The 20615-nt window shown below is 44.0% G+C and overlaps 1 protein-coding gene across 1 annotated transcript in view; it reads right to left on the reverse strand.

The window, feature by feature from the left end:
- Nucleotides 1-15251: 15251 nt before the first annotated feature.
- The window catches only part of TMEM154 (transmembrane protein 154), a gene marked incomplete at its 3' end in the record, with an annotated part of 42379 nt that continues 37015 nt past the window's right edge, over nt 15252-20615 (reverse strand). The window contains exon 6 of the mRNA XM_081998889.1: nt 15252-15600. Within this exon, the coding sequence (XP_081855015.1) occupies nt 15252-15600 (349 nt within the window). The remainder of the gene's footprint in view (nt 15601-20615) is intronic.

Below are 20615 nucleotides of genomic sequence, written 5' to 3' on the forward strand. Positions count from 1 at the left end.
CTAATTAAGTTCTGAATTCACATTTTGCTAATTTTCCCTGCCCATATCTGACCAAGTCTTTCAACAGTTTTAGTCAGATGTTCATTTAGGCTTAAGAAGATTCATACAAGAATGAGACCTCCATATAACACCATATGCTGCCTGATATTTGTGATTAACTGTACTTTTCAGTTTGCTTAACTTCCAAAATTAATCCTCTGCTTCAGTTCAATTCTGCTCCTCTCACAGCACAAAGTCAATGGAATTTATGTTCCTAAATGACTTAAGTATACTTAAAAAATCCTGCTCTGATTTTGATTGAACAATCACTTTTGTTCTGAGGCAACAAAAGTACATCACTAAGAAGTCTGACAAATTTACATTTGTAGCTACTGATGCAACAAACCTTTATGCAGACACTTACCTTGCTACAGGCATTCTTATGACCAAATTTAAGTGTATACTCCAATGACTGCAAGACCAAAGCTAGCTTTCATTTATCTATCTCACCTGTACTCCACAAGAACTGACATGACAGCCTATCAGTAGTGGCAACAAAAAATTAACCACTGAGTTAAAAATGCATCACAAGTGTCTTCAGATTTGTCCTCATGATAGCGATCAATTCAACAAAAAAAAATTAGATCTATGATTATTCTTTAAAATCAGCTTTTAAAGAAACACTTTAAGTTACAAAGCCATTAACACCTTAATAGGACCTCAAGATGTAGCTTGCAGAATCTATTTCTTATGCATTTATCTTCTACAAATCACCTAGTTAAATAAAGACTTTAGAGGTTTACAGAAAACCAATAAGCAGTAAAGTTACCTTTCTTCACAAAAGTACTCATATATACGATGATATTTAAAAAAGGAAGTTGACAATGCACTATCAACACAGCAGACCAAAAGACAACTTCAATTATAAGATTGAATTTTTGTTTACTTTGCCTGGTTGCAACAGTTGTAATGCTAACATAGTAAACTTGCTATTTATCATTTCAGAAAGACCCCAGGGTTTGATTTTTTGTTTTTTTATGATCCCTATCAAGACACTGAAACTTAAGAGTTGCTAAGCTGATGTTCTAACCATGTGACAAGATGGCCACAGTAACAACTATACAGGAGTTGTCATTTCCTCAAGACACAGATGAGAGTTCCTCATCCTTACTTCAGTACTCATCATTTCCACTGGGTCAAGCAATTCTTCAGTAAACATCACCCCCGTAGCCTAAATTTCAGTTGCAGTCGCTATTCCTAGGGTTAACTTCAATCCTGAAACACTAGTAAGCACTGGTGCCCAAATAGCACCTCTCCTTTTCAATAAAAAAATCGAGCAGTTTCTGAAGAAATATCTGCCTTCTTACAGATGTGCACTGTTTCAGCAAAAATTACTTAAGTATATCAGAACTTATACCTGAAAAATCGTCTCTTTTGGACCAAAGAGCCCAATTTCAAGGGGCTGTGCCAGAGGCAAGTCACATAAAAAGCAAAGGAGAGTAACTGACTGACTCTTCACTGCTCCTTCCAACACATACAAAGGCAGCAGCTAATGAAGCTAGTAGGAGCCACCTTAAAAACGTAATTGACTCTTTAGGCAAAAGCTAGCAGACCTGTGAAATTTGTCGTGAAAAGGATGCAATGGAGATGAGAATTTACATGGGTTCAAGGAGAAACTGGACAAGTTCACAGAAGAGAAATAATGTGAGAGTTTCTGAATAAACAGAAACAAACTCTGGCTGAGATACTCCATGAGCTGAAAGTGGCTGGAGAGCGAGCACAAGCAGAAAAGTATCCAATACTCATCTTGTTCTCAATGTTCCCCATGCATCCACTTACAGATGGCTTTGAGATGGATCACGTGAAGAATTAGGGAACTTCTTGGTTACTGTACACAATTTTCTCTTTTATGGCTGCTATCAGACACAGGACATTAGGCTAGAAAGAATGTCAGTGTGATCCAGTGTGGCAATTCTGTTTTTAAATTATTTAATAAACACATTTTAAAACAGAACATTCCAGTTAAAATATAGAAGAAGTATTTTATTGTTTGGATCCTGCTCCCAAAACTGCCAGCTTGATAAAATACATTACATTTGAATGATTTAATGAGCTTGACCTTTCATTAATTAGTTAAAAAGTTATTACACCTCTACTGGAATAACATTACTGATTACTCTCCACAAAAACATCTACAGCAGTTTCATAGCTTTGCCTCCTACACACTGTGTCTGCGCAAGCTCTTAGTGGGCAGCAGAATGGTCTACCTACCAAACAGTCTTGGCTGCCATTTTTCTCCTCAGAAAAGCGAAATGACTCACTCTGGGTTGGGTTTCCACGTTGTTTTCCTTCCTGAAAAGGGATACAAAAAATAGATGGAAGAACAAGTCACAGGCATCAGCCTGGTCACTAATTAGGAGACCTCTATACTCCTGTTTGTTCCCTGTGCACTGCACATCTCTCAGTGTTTCTGTCATCTGAATTCAAGACCTTCTAGATCCTAAATTCAAAGTCTAAGAAAGACAACCTAAGCACACCCGTTTCTCTGCTGCCAGCACTCCACCACACAATTTGAGGGAGTGGAACAGAGATAACAAACCTAAACCATTAACACGTAATTTGGAGAAAATCTGGTACTTTTGCATTTTCTCATTTTATTAGCAGAAATCAGAACTGGATTACAGCAGAGGAGCGAGAGAGAAAAATTAGTTTGTAAATATTTAAAAATTACATTAACCTCCTACTAAAAATATCTAATATTAGAATGTGAAAAAACACAGCACAAACTAATTCATATTTACTAGCTCTTTTAAATGTAGGTGTTACAAACAAACAAGTCTCTCATGCATCAGCAAGCTAGCTGAAACAATTGTTTAGACAATACTATTGTAAAACACATGCAGGTTGATATCAGAAAATACAAAGCATGGTTTCTGGAAAGGAAGCTATGGTTTCTTTAGGCTAGCAACATTTTAGAACAGAAACAGTAAACTAAGGAGAAATTGCTGAAAAACTTTCAAAACGCCTCCCCAAAGTCTCAAGAGGCCCTTAAGTAAAATTAATGTTGGTCTTAGGGGAAAACATTCTTTGCATTTAGATGCCAGCAACAAAGCATCAAAAGAAAAAGCAGTAAGTCGTCTGTTAACTTGCAGAAAAGAGTTAAAAGCAGAAGGCCAGGGTTCTGTACTAGAACTACTTCACATATTCCCTAGTGGTCCAGAAAGCAAAAGGTGGCAAAAATCACTCACGTGACAATTATTAACCTTAAGACAAGAGAAGGAACTGTAAGCCAAGCTAGTTAAAACGGGAAATGCATGACAGACAAAAAGAACAATCAACAAGGTAAATACTCTACTCACCAACTTTCTGGATTTTAGCAACAAATTTGAGAAAAAAATGTTCACTCCTGATACTCCACTGAAGAAGTAAAAAAGTTGGGATGTGTATAAAATGTTTTGGAGAATATTACAACTGGTACATTAAAAACTGAATATGGCATTCCAAGTAGGCACACAATGTAAAAAAAAAAGTTTGAAATGCTAATTAAACTAAAACAAGTTCAAAAAAGTGAAAATTGACAGCAGTCATCTTAAAAGGGGATGCTAAAAAGCATCAGAAAGATCAGGTATGTTAATTCTACCTGAGAGATGCAGAGTAATACACAGGGAAAGGTATAGGAAAAAAAATAACACTAAGAGCTTTGATTTCAACTGGAGTTTTATAACAAGAAGAATATATTCAACTAAACTATGGGGTTAAAATATCACGAAAAACATTAAGACATTACTATGAAATTCATGATTAATATGAAGCAATGCATTTCCATATAATTGCTCAGATCCCCAAACTTGGTTCAAACAACAACAACAAAAAAAAAAAATCACCTAAACTACAAACCTAATGTACTTTTAAAAAGTTTTACATGTTTTATTAAACAGCATAATAAGCTGTAACAAAATTAAGACTGGTCTTGAAGAATAGTGAACTGCTAGAAGTTTTACATGTGGAACTTTTCAGTGGCACTACAGACCTTTCCAAAAAGTGATTCTGAAAAGAAAGGAAAGACAAAGAGATAGCCGTGTCCTTTAATTAAATCCTAATTCTTTTCTGGAGATGGCAACTAATAGGCAGAAAGAATAGCACAAAAGTTAAACTCAGCTGTACAATCAGTAGAATTCTTGATATGTTTTTTTTTTCTCCTCCTTTGGCAGCAGCCAGCAAGCATACACATAGCTCTGCAATAGTCACAGCACATGCTGCCTTTAGCCCAGCTAGAAAACTAAAAAAAGCTTGGTACGTTATACAGGGAGTAGCACAGCAGTCTGCAGGATCTGAACATACTGTCATAAGGGATGTCACAGAAGATAACAGGATAGTAACGAGGACTCTGTTACTGCAGTAGTGGGATAGAGCAGCAGAAGATACAAATCCACAGGAAACTAGGTTTCGTTGGCTCTGCTGCTCACAGAACAATTTGTTTCCCTTGTGTTTCACAGATTTGAATACTAATATTTCTGCACACTGTAGCTTTGATCACTGTGTTAAATGTAGCTCTACTGAATAAAAGGATTAGTTTGTCCAGATCGGCACAGCTATGACTGCAATATGAAGGGAACTCCAGGGAAAAACCTTTGAAGATCAAGTGCATGCTCAATTTTGTAGGTTGAATTGGCACTAGTAGCTGAAGGTGGTTTTTGTCATGCATATCATTTACAGTATGATACATACCACAACACTTCTGCAGTTTCGCATACGGATTATGAGCATTTTTGGATTACTTAAATTTGTCTTGCTGTTAAAAGGGGCAATCCCACTCTCCCCTTACGCAAAAGGATAAGTCAGGCAGCACTAGCACTCATGTTTGGTTCACAACCAGCTGGATTTGAGAAGTGGACAGCACAACCACAAAAGCCAAAAAAGCCTGTGGGGGCAAGATCATCCCTTTTGGTAGCAGCACATACACCAGCTTCGGCAGATCGTCAAACCACAACCATGAGGTTTCAGGGCACGGTTAAGCTGATCTAATGGCCAGCCAGTGCCCAAAGGATTTGCTACCAGCTGTTTATCCCCTGTGCCAGCTCTAATGCACATCCCATGTCACACTGCGCAAACTCAACTCGATTTTTAGTTCCCTTCTCACTTAAATTCAGGGAACTAAAATGGTGTAAAACAGCACAAAATTAATTACCAAAAAGTCAGATTAAAACAATGCTAGCACAGGAAAAGGTTGGGGGTGGGAGAAGCTGTTTGGAACCATTCCTTTCAGCAGCAACTAAGCAGGCCAAATACAATATGAAATGACAAACCCCTAAAGGACAAGTGACTATAACATCTCAGGAACCCTCAATCTTTGCAAAGTTTGAAAACATTTATTAATCATGAATTTCATAGTAAGGTCTTACACTATTCATGATGTTTTAACCCCATAGTTTAGTAGACTATATTCCTGTTGTTATAAAATTGTTTCAATTTTAAGTTTCTCTTTTTTTAATCTTTGCTAGGTCATGCCTAACCTACGCAATCAATTTTGTTCCCACCACACCACAGTGTAAACAAACAATAGGAATAAGAAGGACCAAAAAGTTAACATTTCTTCTGTGCCACCAAACAAGCTTTTGTTTTTGCAGTCATTCCCAGCACCCTTTTGAAAGGTTCCCACAGCCCATGTAAACAACACGCAAGCTGAGCGGGATGACTGTTCGTACCTCCTACACAGGCAGCCAGCAACCGCAGCATGTAGCTCCCCTAACTAGACAGCCACACATCCACCCCATGACATGGGAAACCACCCACCTCTACCCTTCAAACAAAAAATTCTGCTTGTGCTCCTGAGTCATACTCAGTGTTACCTACTGATCCCACCAGGCACAGCCAAACATCAGTAATGGCTGAGCTGAAGTTTGACCCTTAGTTATTTCAGTATCAGCCCACTTCTTTTCTGTTGCATATCAGGAATTACTTGATTTCAAAATAGTCAAGCATAACAGTATTCCAAGGACAAATAACAACAAAACAATTTGCAAGATTTACTGTGGCAATAAGCTATAAATCTGTGAATACAACATAAAACCTGTAATGAAGAAACAATATGTCCTGGAAACAAATCAAGTATAACCGTGAATGTCAAAGTTGTTTTGCTACAGCAAGCCACGTCTAAGAACGACCCTAGTTTTAAGTGCACTCTCAGGTATGTAACACTTTCAAAATTAAGTTAAACATCTAGACAACCTAAGAAACTGCCATTATGGAGATAATCAGGGTCATTAACAAAAACACACTTCTGTATTACAGATTTGAAAAATGAAAAGTTCAGACATCTGTCTCTTAGAGCCCACCTAAGATTAGAGCCCGCATAAGGTATTCTTAGTAGGACCTATTTCACACATATTATCACTTCCCTGAAGACACGTAATGTCAAAACGTAGTTGGAATTACTACTGTGTTATTAAGAGGCTACCAAAGTCTGCATGCTACTCTTGCCATGTTTCGTGAACACGAAGCAGCTGTTCAGGATTGCATGCCGTGCAGCAGGTAGTGCAGAGCAACTCCAGGGCAAGACAAAGTCCATCAAGCTGGGAGTCAAGCAGTAACTAAGTCTATCTCTTAACCGGACTGGGGACAGGACAATCAGAATCCACCTGCTACCACAGGTAACGCAACTAACACAGCACGAAAGCAGAGGGGTACAACTGCCCCCTTCTACCAGAGGCTTGCCACAAAGGGCATGCATCCGCCCCCCTCTCAGCTACACAGAGAAGTTTAAACATGCACCAGGTGGGCAGTCTGGGGTGGGGAGAAGCACAGCAGGTTGAATCATTGTCACCCTCCCCCTATAAAGCCCTCCTGCAACAAGCAGCAAGTTAGGAGAAAAGCAATTCCCCAAAACACAGTGTCCCAAACGAACTGATCATTTCCAAGTCCATCTTGCTGGAATATCCAATAGGACCTGCTATCTAGGTACACGGAGGGGAAAAAAAAAAGTGTCAAAAGTTTCTGGGGGGAAAAAACAAACAGACAACAAAACAAAAACAAAACCCACCACAAAGCAACTTTGCCTCAGCATGATTTAAAGGATGCTGAAGATGCCCTCAAGATCCATAAACACTGGCACTATTGTACTCTGCAATAAAGAAAAAAAGTTACCTGTCATCGCAGTGATCCACCCACTCACAGAAATGTCACAGATCTGAAGACATATTCATCAGCCCTGGCAACAACAGACAAAACTGCCACAGCAGAACTCAGAAACAAACGTTACAACTTAGATGAGGGTATCTCCAGGATCACAGTTTCAGGGCCCTTTTCTATTGTGCTAGATGATCTCTTGCTTTGAGTATGACTGCATGAATTAAAACAAAATGACAAGATATAAGCAGCAAGAGAAGTAGGCACCCCTGGCAAACTGCGGGTTTACCGACCACCTGACCCACGCTTGGGGCCACAAGTAACACTGCTTAGCGAAGATGCAGCATTTGGAAAGCAAAGGCGTAGACATCCTGTCTTTAACAGAGATTCAAAACTATGCCAAGCGATGTGGCATGACACTTGCTGCAAAAGATGAGTAACATTTCTTCAGAGAGGTCTGAATCCAGAGTTGTAGTTTTGGTTATCGTTAAGTAGTTATGGCCTTGAACATCGAAGAAAATATTCTTTTAAAAAGCAGCCTTATTAGGCAATGGAGAAGTCAACGAAAGCACGTACCCACTATTGTCAGGTCTAGCAAAGAAATGCTAGATTTTGCAGCTACTGCAATAGCTAGCGAGCGACTTCTCAAGCATGAAGTATGCTACAATGCTGAAAGGCTTGCACCCGCCAGGGAACACACTGAGCAGCTTACCCTCCTAAAAAGGGAAGCTGGGAAAAAGCTCAAAACCTTTTCTTACCCATTGGCTTTGGCTTGTGGTGTTTTGGGCTTGTAAGTCATTCAATAAGACAAGTAGCTTGTCCTGAAGTAGCCTGTTCACTTCTGAAAACATTGTGACTATTTTTATTCCTGCAGATATAGAAAGGACACACATTCTATCCTATAAAGGATATCACATATTTTACATAAAGAGAACAATATCCTTCCACATGCAGCTTGTAATACTGCAAACTCCCTAAGAGCATAGGCAGATCCATCTGCTACAGCACATCTAAACATAAAGTTTTACCTTAAAGAAAACATGATAGACTTTATCCTGAAAAACACATGCTTCAAAAGCATTCACCAGCATCTGTGAGAACACAGAGCCAATATGTGCAGTAAGGACGCTATACCAGTCAAAGAAGGGGCAAGAGTTAAGCAGACACTGTCAACAACACACACCCTGGGTTTGCAGTTCTTGTCCTTCAGAAGTTCAAAGCAACTGCCACAACCTACAACAACACAAAGCCACAGCTGAGTAGCCCTGACTCTGCATGACCAAGTTCAGGAACACTTCAATCCATCAAAAAGAGCCCCTCACCACCCCATGTGCAGTCAGCTCTCCACCATCACCCTTAAGCTCTTTGATAATCCCAGCAAGGGAACACACAGGGGAAGTCTCTGGTAACCTGTATCCTGTCAAGGTCTCCTCCCACCTTCCTAGCCACCCAGAGCGACATTTCTAAAGGAAGAAGTGCTGAAGAGGGAAAGCGACAAGCTTTGACATAGAACCAAAAAGTTGAAGAACTGGAGAAGGGAACATGGGAGCAAGCATAATGATTATCCCAGAATCAGTTCAGGATTGTAATTTTCAAAGAGAGACCCATGTGTAAAGAGAGGAACCAGGGAAGGGAAAGAATGACTCCATGATTATGACCCAGGATACTGTAGCAGCAAGACTCATTGGTTGAGGTTTATGAAGAGTTTAGAGGAAATTACTGCAACGCCTCCTCCACCAGTGCTCCCTTCTCCACAGCCCCAGCTCCACAAGGCCAGGTCTCACCACAGCACATGCACACCTCTTGGCTCCACTTGTGGGCAGCTCTCCTGCCTTGGTAAGGAGGCAAATCTTGTGCTTAGAAAGTATTGCTTCAGCAGTAGGCCAGGCCCTCTGAGTACGCCTCACCTCAGCCTGCCCACGCTGAAGCGCATAGACTTCTCAGTGCTGCTTCTCTGGAGAAGCAAGGCAGCTCATGCCATCCGTATTACGGAAAGGTTTTCAAGAAAGCAAGCACTTCAAAACATTCACATTTTGGGCAACTTAGAATAGTCAGTCTTTAAACAGGAAGCATTACTTAACCTTAACTACCTCAGAACTGTCCCTCTGCTATAAGCAGCCATCCAATTTCAGGTCACAAGACAAACTAAGTTCACCTAGGCCAGCTTAGCCAACCACTACCTACTACAGGCTTCCCTGATACCATAGCTGCTAGAAAGCAGTCTTGTGTGACCAACCAGGAACACAGACCAAGCAATTTCAAGAAACACATTACTCCACCCCACCCCCAACAACCCAATGACCTCATGTGCCCACATGACAGCTAGGGCACATTGAAATGTTAATCGGTATCATAACAATCTATTTGGGTTACAAAATACAAACAGCACTCTCAACCTTTTGTGAGACTATTAATGAAAAATCACTTTTTTTAAATACAATCTGAGGTAAACAGCATTGCAAAACTATATCATGTTGGTACAACTCTAAATTACAGCCGAAACTAAAAACAGCACATACCATTAAAACATCCCATGCTTCTCCATCTTAGGGCCTTATTTGTGGCTGGTCAAAAAACTATACAAATTTACTAGTTCATACTGCAACAGTCACCACCAATCATGTTGGAGGGATTTAGGAAGGAGGGAAGGAAAAAAAAAAAAAAGCTGTTTGAGAGCAAATCTTGCTCTTGTAGCTACTTGTGAGCATGCACCTGCTGAAACCATCACAGCAGAACTGTACCTGCAAAACAGCGCGCACCAACACTACTCATCCTCCAGTGCAAAGCCAACCACCTCAGCTCAAGTTGCAGGCAAAGCTTGCCAGAGCTAAGCAAGCTAGTTTGGGACAATAAGGACTGTTTCACATACCTCCTCTTACCAGCCAAGCTGTGGGTGCTGTATTCTCTAGCCAATGGTAACATCTTCCCTTGCCCCAGCAAATGGGAAGAGATGTCTCCTGGTATGTTAAGACACAACATTATGGCAAAAATACATTGTTTTGCCCTTGTAAGAATAACTACAGTTCTTTCAGACAATACTGAGAAAACAAAATATTGAAGAGCTACTGAATAATAAAGAGCTGTCTATTTTGCAAAGATGAACAGTCTTGAAGAGATGACGACATAGTTTTTGTCACAGTAAGCACAAACAAGATTGAATGCAGTAGTTCCTTTTTATTGACATTACTTCCTTACTTTTGAAGTACTTGACTGTGCAAACTAAATTATAATATAATACACATGCATTGTTTCCAAATTTAAATTATTTTGATCAAGCTCTGAAAAGAAATCCGCTATTTCAAAGTAAATGGGGCAGGGGGAGCGTCAAAAACAGAAGCCCCACAAACAGTTAATAGGCTTTAGGCATAAAATTCAGGAATCTGGGCTGCAACTGGACGTGCTTACAGACATAAATTATATCCACATTACTGACAAAAAACCAGCAAGGATCTATTAGAAAACACTTAACTGCAATGCATACATTGATACAGGATGAACATGGGAGTGTCTGATCAGAATCGCTGGTGGAAAGAACGAGGCAGGATTCACAACATTGCAACAGAATAATTGCTCCCATTCCCTCTCCCTGCCCAAGAAATGTTCCCTCACAAGTGAGCAGCAATGCCTCTAGCATTCACTGCAGCCAAAAACTGTCTTGCATATTCAAAGTTCTCAAAGGAGAAAAGTAAATGGGTACTTTAATATTTAAGGAAGTGCCTAATCAAGCAGTTATGTTTATTTACTGATTCCAGCCGATCAGCAAACAGAGCTAAAAATTGATTACTTCATTATTTTACCCACAATCTATATAAAGTGAAAGCTAGAGAACCATGTTTCATTTTCTACTGAACACAAAACTGTGACAGGTGAGGAACAGACAGGGATCAAGCATTTTTCCTCTCTCTTCTCACAGGAATTAGAACGTATCCACCAACATGGCTGACGACTTGTATATTCAAAACAAGTCACTAAGCAGTGAATTGCCCACTCTTCCCTTCAAGCCACCAAACACGTTCACCCAAGAGGAAGCCACAAAGGGTTACCAAATGCACAGAAGTGACACAGCCCTAAAGCACACACTGATAGCAACCGGAAGGGTGTTCTGGGACCAGGACTTGAAAGCACATAGGGCTGCCCACAATCCTCCACAGAAATCCAGTGATGACTACTGAGAGACACAGGATACTGGGCTAAACGGCCTTTGATTTAAGCCAGAACAGCCTGTGCAATAGGCTGTACCACCACAAAGCAAGACCAAGAAGTTTGTTAACAATAAGTTAACTTCTACACTTATGTGGTTCTAGGTCTTCATCAGACAAATATCTGAAGTCTCATAGCCTTTGTTGTCGCAAGAGACTATCTTAAAGTCCATAGAAGCGATCTTGGTAAACAGATTTTGTCTATCCTGTGAATACATATATTCATTTCAGCACAGAACCATCCATCAGTTTCCACAAATTCACTAAATCACAAGACTTTCTGTCATGGAAGAGCATTTTCAAGAGCTTACATGTAATCCTCACCATCTCTTTCAGGAATTACCTGATATACACAGCCCACACAAGAAAAGCCTGAAGCAGGTCTGCAAATAGGGTCTTTATGTTACTTTTATTTCAGAAGTAATGTACATACACTCAGTTAACTAGCATATGTTCTTCAGAAAACATTCCAGAAGATTAAATGTTTGTTAAATACCGCCTGAATTTAAAACACACTGACCAGAAGGTACTTAACTAACTTAGTTTACTTTAAAGAAACAGAAGAATAGCATTCCTCTCAGTTTAATAATATTGCCAGGCCTAAATCATCACACACCGTGCCTGTTCTCTGATTCAGAGACAACAAATTCCACTGAAGTAATCAACAAAACTTTTGTAAAGGTACTGCAAAAATGCGTACATAAGGGGGGGAAGTAAAGTTAATTTGTCAGTCTAAGAGTCTAAAGATAAAAATTATTTATTTCCCTAAACTAAAAAAAGCTACTTATTATAAAAGCTTCTCTAACAGTTAATGCGAATAATATTCACATACTTTCTGATAAACATGTTTCCAAACAGATATGGCTGTAATAGTAATTTAGCTTGAACAAAGGAACTACATTGACTGGATCTAAGCTGCAATAGGAGGAACAACTTAAAACCTTGACAAAAATCATTTAAATAACAAAGTGATATATCTTCTTGAGATATTTATGAATCTGGAACACCAACAAGAATGCACATCTCTAAATGCCATCAAGAGACAGAACCAGGCTGCCATTAACAACTGGATGATGATGGAGTGGGAAAGGGCAGATTTAAGTTTGGAACCAAGAAGTGACATAAAAGCAAGTGTAATCACAGTATCGAAAAAAGGACAAAGTGCCTTTTAGCTCCTGCAGATATTAAATACAGCATAGCGCTGACCATCTCCTTAACACTATGGCCTGAAAAGAATGCAACTTCCTTTTCTGACCTCCTTGTTCTGGTGCCAAGAAAAGCAAAGAATGAACTGAATGGAGAGTTCAACTTCTTTTACCCACCTTTTTACAACAGCAGCGATGACAGGTAGCTTATACAGAAATATCTTGGTATTAAAAAAAAAAGTCTTCTTACCTGTCAGCATACTTGGTCTCAAAAAGAAACTGCAAACGTCAGGTGCCCCATCTACCTTTGAACTTCCTACTGATGTCTAGGTTTTCCCCCCGAGTTTTCACAGGCTGTCTCCTTCTCAGTGGAACAGACAAGTACACAGTTGGGAAACAGACTGTACGTACTCTCAAATGTGTAGCACAAACAAAGTAAAGCACAGAGCAAGAACATGTTGCTGGACTTCTGGAGTATGGCTTTCCATCTACATGCATGTATTTGAGAACTTCAGAAACTATACATTTCTGCTACATTTTGATTTTCTCTACTTTCAATTCCAGCTCGTAAAAAAACCACAGAAGAGCAGGACCCTAAGCAACCAACCCACGGGATGTTCACAGGCTGTTTATTCTGCTTTTAGTGAAGAACCAGACAAATCCTACAACTTTTTTTTCCTTCAAAGTCTTTCTAGACTGCATCCAGAGAGATGTGGGGAGGAAGCAGTGCTGAGGCTAGACTCATGCAAACGGTTTTTGCAGTTACAATTTCTGGATATATGCCTGAATACTGTCTCATCAAATAAGCACCACTCAATCTCCTCTCTTCACTTTTTAGTACATCCTCTTCGTATAAAACTAAGCGTTGTATAAATATTAACTCCTGAATAGTACAATTTAATGCTGACATGTAAATGTTCCTTTCCCAACTAACTATTGTGGTGGCGTTTTCTTTGGTTAAGAGCAAGTTAAGATACTCTATTAAAACAATCTAAGTTTTGCCGCAGTTTTTGCTCAGAAGGCAATTCTACGCCCTGCAGAAATGCTAAAAAGCAAAACAAAACCCAAGCAAGCAAACACTGTCCCAGCCCCAAACGAGACCCTTCCGTCCCAGCCTCAGAGCAAGATTTGCAGTAAGAGCACTCTCTCCTGCTTCGTCAAGAAGCAACTTCTCCGAGGAACAGGAAGAGCCGACAGTACTCCTGGCTTTTAAACGGCATTAAAAAATGCTTTACGTGAAAAAGCAACTCCTTAATAACGTTTTCCCTCCACGCAAGAGTTATGTAAATGAGGCGGCAGCCACAGGGTCTATTAGGAGCCACTCAATCCCTTAAAGAAAAAAAAAAACAAAACCAACCAAACAAACAAAAACCCGGGAAGGGGGGAGTGGGGGCTGCTGTTTGAGAACCTGATGGCTTCCAGCACCGCAGCCGGGCGCTTCGCCCCCAGCCTCACACAACTCTCCGCCTCAGCGGTTCCGCTCGGCTCTCACCGGGGGGGTCCCGAGCCCGCTGACCGCCCGCCGCCTTTGTTCGTAGGGGCCGGCGCTCCGGGACGGCGCGGCGGCGGACACAAAGCGGGCGGCACAACTTGCGGAGGAAGACCTCGGCCCTGCCCGGTGGCGGCGGCGCTAGCCCCCCAGCCCCGTCTCCTCAGCCTGCGGCGGGCGGGGGCACCAGACTGTGCGCAGCCGGCAACGTGAGCCGCATGGGAAGCGGCGGCGCCCCCCGCCCCGGGCCGGCCCCCGCGTGCCCCGCCGGCGGCCCCGCGGTACCCGGCCCCCCCCTCCCCCGGCGGCTCCGCCCGCTCACACTCACTTTTCGGGACGGGCTCCGCTGGGCTCTCTCTCCGCTTGCGACGTGCCCGCCTTCCCGCCGGCGGGGCGATGCCGACGGCGAGACGGAGCACCCCTCCGCCGGCGGGAGGGGGCCTGCTGGCCCGGGGCTGCCGCCGGGGGCCGGGCGGCTTTGAGGGGGCAGGCGGGTCCAGCCCCCCCCGGGCGGGCTGCGGGCAGGTGGTCCTCAGGGCCGGTCCCTGGGCCCGCTCCGCCCCCGGCCCCGGCGGTCCCGGCGGCTCAGGTGCGCCGCCGCGTCCTCTCACATGGAGCCGCCGCCTCGCCGCCCCTCGCTGCCCCCCAGGCCGGTCCCCGCGCCGCCGCCGGCCGGGAGGCGAGTGGCTCGGGCCGCGGCCCCCGCCCCGCTCTCCCTCTCATGCACTGCGGGCGCCGCCGGGCCCCGGCTCCAGCGGCGGGGGGGGCCGCTAGGGCCCCAGCCAGGCGGCGCGGAGCAGCCGGGCGGCGGGGCTCGGCGCCGCGACCGCTCCGCTCTGCGGCATGTGGGAGCGACGACGCGGGGCGGCGGGACGGGGCGGGGCCGGGGGGAGGCCGGGCGCGGGGGGGGGGGGGGGGGAGCGGCGGGCAGCAGCGCCCCGGGATCCGCTCGTTTCCTGCGGCGCCGGGAGGGGGCGGGGAGGGCGGGCGGGCGAGAGAGCGAGCACGGCGGCGGCGCGCGCGGATGACAGCCGTAGCCCAGCAACAAGCCCCGCCCCGCCCCCGTGCCGGCGCGGGTCGATGACGCCGAAGGAGGGCAAGGTGGAGCCGAGCAGGTACCGCCGCGGCTGCATGGTTCAGCCCGGGACAAGGGGGCGGTGTCACGCGGCGGTGCCGGCCCCACCGCCGGGCTGCGCGCAGCCGCACTCGGTGGCCGCGGCGCGCTCCGCCCCCTCCCGCCGCGCTGGGCGGGGCACCTCGTGAGCTCAGCCTGGGGCGGGAGGGGGCGACGCGCGCTCACTCCCCGCCGTGACGTCAGGGGTGCGAGGAGGGCGCGAAGGCCTTGCCCGCGCGCACGTGCGCGTGCCCCCGCCCTGGCGGCGGGGAGGGGTGGGCGCCGGCGGTGCGGCGGGAACGGCCGGTGCGAGCGCGGCGGGTCTGGCCTGCGCCGCTTCCCAACCGCCCCCGCCTTGTACCGCTCCGTATCCGTAAACCGTTCGGTGTTAAGAAACGGCAACGAAAGGCGTTGGTCATCCCGCGGCTGTTGCTGTGCCTCAGGCACGCGGGTCTTTCCAGCGCCCGAGGTGTACTGGTCCCCCGCGGGACCTTGTCTCTCGCCTCAGGCTTCTCAGCCGCGGCGCCGCCGAGCTCTGGGCGCCTCAAACTGAGTAATCGGGACAATGGCTATACAGGCCCTGCTCTCCCACAGATTAAAAAGTAAAAATAATAATTACAGGAGCCTCTAACTTTTTTTTTTTTTTTTACAGAGTTGTGGCCGTTATATGAGAGCTCTGCCAGGGCTCCTTTAGTACGTGATGCAGAAGATACGATGCTGTTCGCTGAGCACAAGGAAAAAAGAAAATATTTAATTGCTGCTCATTAAGTGCGTGGGATGGCCGCTGGCAGCATCCAGCCTGTGCATGGAGAGAAAAGCTTAGGCCCTGTGGGGGAGAAGGAAAAAAAAAAGGCAGTACATGATCATGTAGTTACCATAAAACACATGCACAAGAGCAAAGATTACTTGTGTAACTTCTGTCTGGCATTTCCTACCTTTTGACTGCTGATCTCTGCCATGTTTAATGTGTCTCCCGGGCAGACAGCAGCTGCTCTGCCCGGACCCCACGCTAGCTCTGGGCCAGAGGCTATCTAACCACACTAAAAGACTTCTGGCTGCCCACTAACTTTTTCCCATCTGCTATTCAGTTTTAATACTGCCTCTTGTTCATCATCCACCCATAACCTCGTTTACCTGATTTTCCTCTTCCTGTTTGTTTGAGACAGATGTTTGAGCTTACATGAGTCTCCAAACCTCTCCCTCATCCCCACCAGGACAACGCAGCAGAGGAGCACTTTCACCCTTCGGAGCTACAGCCAGGTCCCTTCCTCAACAGCTGAAGCTCCGCAACTCAGTTGCTGCTGCCCAGCTTACGCCTTCTGCCACGAATTGGCAGGGGCTCCTCTTGCGGAGGACAGCAGCCTCCTTCACTAGCGAGCCCTGGTTCCTCACAGAGCATCACTCACCTTTCCCACAGAATGAAAAAGCGACCCTGTAATAAATACATAGATAAATATGTAATCAGGTAGTTAATTTAAACTTTATATTCCTGGAGCAGGCAGGAATTAAGTCTGCATGAATAATATTTTCCTTTTGGTAGAGTTAGACTAGAAGAACGACAACGTTATTTTAACATTTGTGTTTGTGGTCACAATTTCCTAAGTTTACAAAAGCGCATGTGCATTTTTTGCCCTCTACAAAGGAAATAGCAGAGCTAAAACTCTTACATCTACAATATGGATCTCTGCCCCTTGCACTGAGAGAACAGAGGTCTCTCTCTTAGACCTGGCCCACGTCAAGGGGTTACTAGTTCCTATTTCTTGGACCTATTGCTTATTCTTCTGGCTTTCCATTTCATTGTGGTATTCTCCCCCTGCCAGCTGAGTAATAGATTTACACATCGATCAAAAATATCTGGGACACTAATACTGAGTACATACTGCTTGGGAGTGAAAGAACAAGTTGGCTGTCTGATCAGCATAGATCACCAACAATGGCAGATGCATCGCTCAAGAAACAGAAAGTCACTACTCTGCCAGCACCGATGATAGTGCCGAGGCTGTATGTGGATTTAATGAAAATGCTAACGATTTTTTTATTAGTCACAGATTAAAACGGTTCAGCGCCTAGTCTTTAATGGAAATGTGGTCATGACTGACTGTATTTCAAACAGTAGGGATAAAAATAGCAATCGTACTGCAGATCAATGTGTTGGCAGAACTAAGCAGGGAGATTAACACTGTCGTATGCCAGACTCTAATGCCACCACACATACAGTTTCAATAAAACTTATTTTAAAAATAAAACAGAACAGTTTTAAGCAGAACTGTATTGTTTTCAACATACAATGCAGTAAGGACACCAAAAACTTGCCAGAGGTTATTATTGTGCATGAAATAGCGACAGAGCTAGAGAAACGCTGCTTTTAAGCACCCTGTCTAGAGGCTGAAGAGATACCTGCTGGCTGTCTGGATGTATTTTCTTCCTGTAGGGTTTTTAATCTTGATGGACTACCGTCTGTAGAAGAAGTTGGTATTAAGCTTAATGGCAAGACTGCAATCTGTCTTCTTTTTTTTTTATTACACTTAAAATGCATGTATAAGAAAAACTGCACTAAAATACATTAAAACATGCCCCCGACCTTGGTAACTGAAAAGATTACATGCTAAAAGGCATAGAAAAATTAGATGATGATTTGAAAATGTCAGTTAGCCAGGAAAGAGAGGACGTATGCATTAGTAACAAATCTACAAGAAAATTGCTATTATAGAGGAAAGGTGACCCTGTATTGTGCCATGTCATCTTTAAAATGACATAAATAATAAGGTGAAATAAGCAAATGAAAGGAGCAAATTCAAATATGAAACCACCATTTTTTAAATCTGACTCAATTGCCCATATATCTGGTTTTATCAGATGTCTATGATAAATTTTCTAAGCTTGAAGTGCTGTTTGCAGATAAAGGGAAGCATAAAGGATTTCTTTGTGTCGGAAAACAGGGATCCAAATGAACTTAATGCTGACGGAGGCCTTCTGTACAAGGTTTATTTCATTTTGACTAATGCAATTCAAATTCACATCCTTACTTTTTTTAAGACTATTTGCGCCGAGTGCTTACAGATAGCTATACCCTAACAGCTTGCCGTGCTGTGCATCACGCTTGCCTGCAGAAATGAGGACGGAATCGGAGTGCTGGCTCGGGTGGATGTTTCAGCTTCTCTAACCCACCCGCACCCGAGGCCCCATGTCTCGGGGTTTGGGATGGGAGAGGCAGGCAGCCCACCCGCCGGGGCCACTGTTGGTGCACACGTGAGGGGGTCCCGGGCCGGGGAGGATTTCTGAGGCAGGGTTGCTGCCTGAGAAACGGAGCCTTTGGCAAGACTCCTGCGAGGAGCGCGTCCCACTGGACGCGGAGGCCTGGCTTGCAGCGTGGTGCTTATTTGCCTCTTGGGTCCCCGCTGCCGAACGCAGGCCGGAGCTGCGGGGAAGCCGTGCCGTCGCGCTGCAGGTGTGGGAGGAGGCAGGCAAGGGAGCGGGGGATGCCGGAGCAGCAGCTGTCTTACTCGCAGCGTGTTCTGCTGGGCGAGGGAGAAGGAAAAACCAAACCAAAACAAAACAAAAAAATCTCAGGAGCAGACAAAAGGTAGCAAAATGGGCAAGAGAAGCAAGTGACAAGGGAGCAGAGCCACACTTTTTGTTGCGAGTGAAATATAGATTGGTTCATCTGTCTCAAACTTCACCCTCTAAGCTGCAGTGCATATGTTGCACATAGGCTGTCCAAAGCTTCATACTAAATCTACTAATTTAGAGCACCTGCTGCCACTCGCTAAATGGTATGAATCATCCTATCTATCTGCTTCATGCGAGGATGTGATGGACTTCAAGTAAAGAAGCAAAGAGCTCCTTTTTTATAAGCGACCATCCTAGCAAAGTCATGGTTAGTTCTACCTTTAATTCCCAACAACTGAACTAGCTGACCTTGGGAAGGTCACTTCAAATGCCCTGCGTGATGGAACTGAAACCTCCTCCCTCCCGGCAGATGTTTGGTTCATTTCTGTTTTCTAGCTATTCTTTTCAAGAATGATTTTAGAGTCGCTGGTAAGGCGTAATTCACATTTCTCCCACGGTTTTACTGAGTGCTGTAAAGCTGTGTGGAAGCAAATTGCACCAGACTTTGACAATAAAATCATGGTTGTGGATAGAACCTACTGCATTCAAACAAAACATAGAAGATACGATAGAAGTAGCAACAAGAAACCAAGAATGAAAATCTTCTTTCAGCTTCGTTCCTACAGGAAACAGGGCCTCGCAGACATACTGAGCTCAAGCCGAGTCATAATGTAAATTTTCTGTTCCAATAAAAGGAACAGGTAAAGAAAAAAAGAGCTAGCCAAGATGTCATTTTCAAGAGGTGTAACAGCTTAACGCTTCCCAGCTGCAGGTAGGTAGTCTGGGAAAGAGAGAAGACATTTCCAAGATAGATAAAGCAAATTTTCATGGATGCAGACAAGTAACTGGAGCCTATTTCCCAAGCCTCCTCCCTGCTTGGGACACAAAGGGAGTAAATTTACTGCAAGCAGCATCGATGAAAGTTTAGCCAGATGTAACTACAGCAGAGCCAGGATCAGGCTGCAAGTAAAGATAAAGGACGGTGCTGTGAGGGCATCAGGAAGCTGATCGCACAGGTGGTATCATCAACAGGGAATTTCCATCTCAAACCATGGGTTTTAGTAACACCACCATCCTTTGCCATAGACGTCTACTTATAAATTTCATAGCAGTAATATCATATCAGGGAGGGTTTGTGAATTCTTAACCTGACTCAGGAAAATAGCCTCATTTTTTATATTTACAGAGTCGATATACTGCAAGGCCTTTTGGAGTTGTTTTTTCCCTACTCCGTTTCTCCATTTCTGCTCATTCTGTTATAGGGACTATCACAGTTTTGGCAGGAGTAACTTATAAAATAAGAGAAAAAGTGCGATCAGTGAGAAGGCTGGGTAAAGATTGCCTACATAAATACACTAGTTTTAGTGATAGAGTTAATTACCTTTGCATGTCTGGGTATAGCTTAATGCAAATATACCTCAAGTTAAACCAGGTCTAGCCTAAGTATGCTACATACTGATGTTTTAATTTGCTTATAATACAAGAGTGTTGCTGGGGGGTTTCTTTACAGTACTCTTGAACATTGCATGCAAAATTGTACTTTTAAATGACACAGCTTTAAACAAAAGCACTGGGTTTTGTGAAACGTTTGGAACCGAGCCCCAGTTTGACTTGACCTGTTCAACAACTGCATCCAAGAGACGAGCATCACAGAGAGAATTCCCAGACTTGCTTTTCAAAGGCAAAACCAACAGACATTACCTGAGGAACCAAGTGGATGGCTGCAGGTTTGTTCTTTCTTCAGAGCATAGTTTTACTTTAGGCAGGTGACACAAAATTTTCCAGAAGACAGTAGCGTAGAGAGCTAAATAGGCTCCCAGGGAAGATCCTAGTTCAGGGGAGTGGGAAAAATGATACCATAAATTTGTGTTGAATGCTGTCTTTTTTCCCTGAATAAGGAGACCCTGAAGAGAGGAGATGTTACAGCCCTGACAATTGCTATGATGAGCGATCTC

Source organism: Phaethon aethereus (genome assembly GCF_964289735.1).
Source record: "Phaethon aethereus genome assembly, chromosome: 4".
Taxonomy (NCBI): Eukaryota; Metazoa; Chordata; class Aves; order Phaethontiformes; family Phaethontidae; genus Phaethon; species Phaethon aethereus.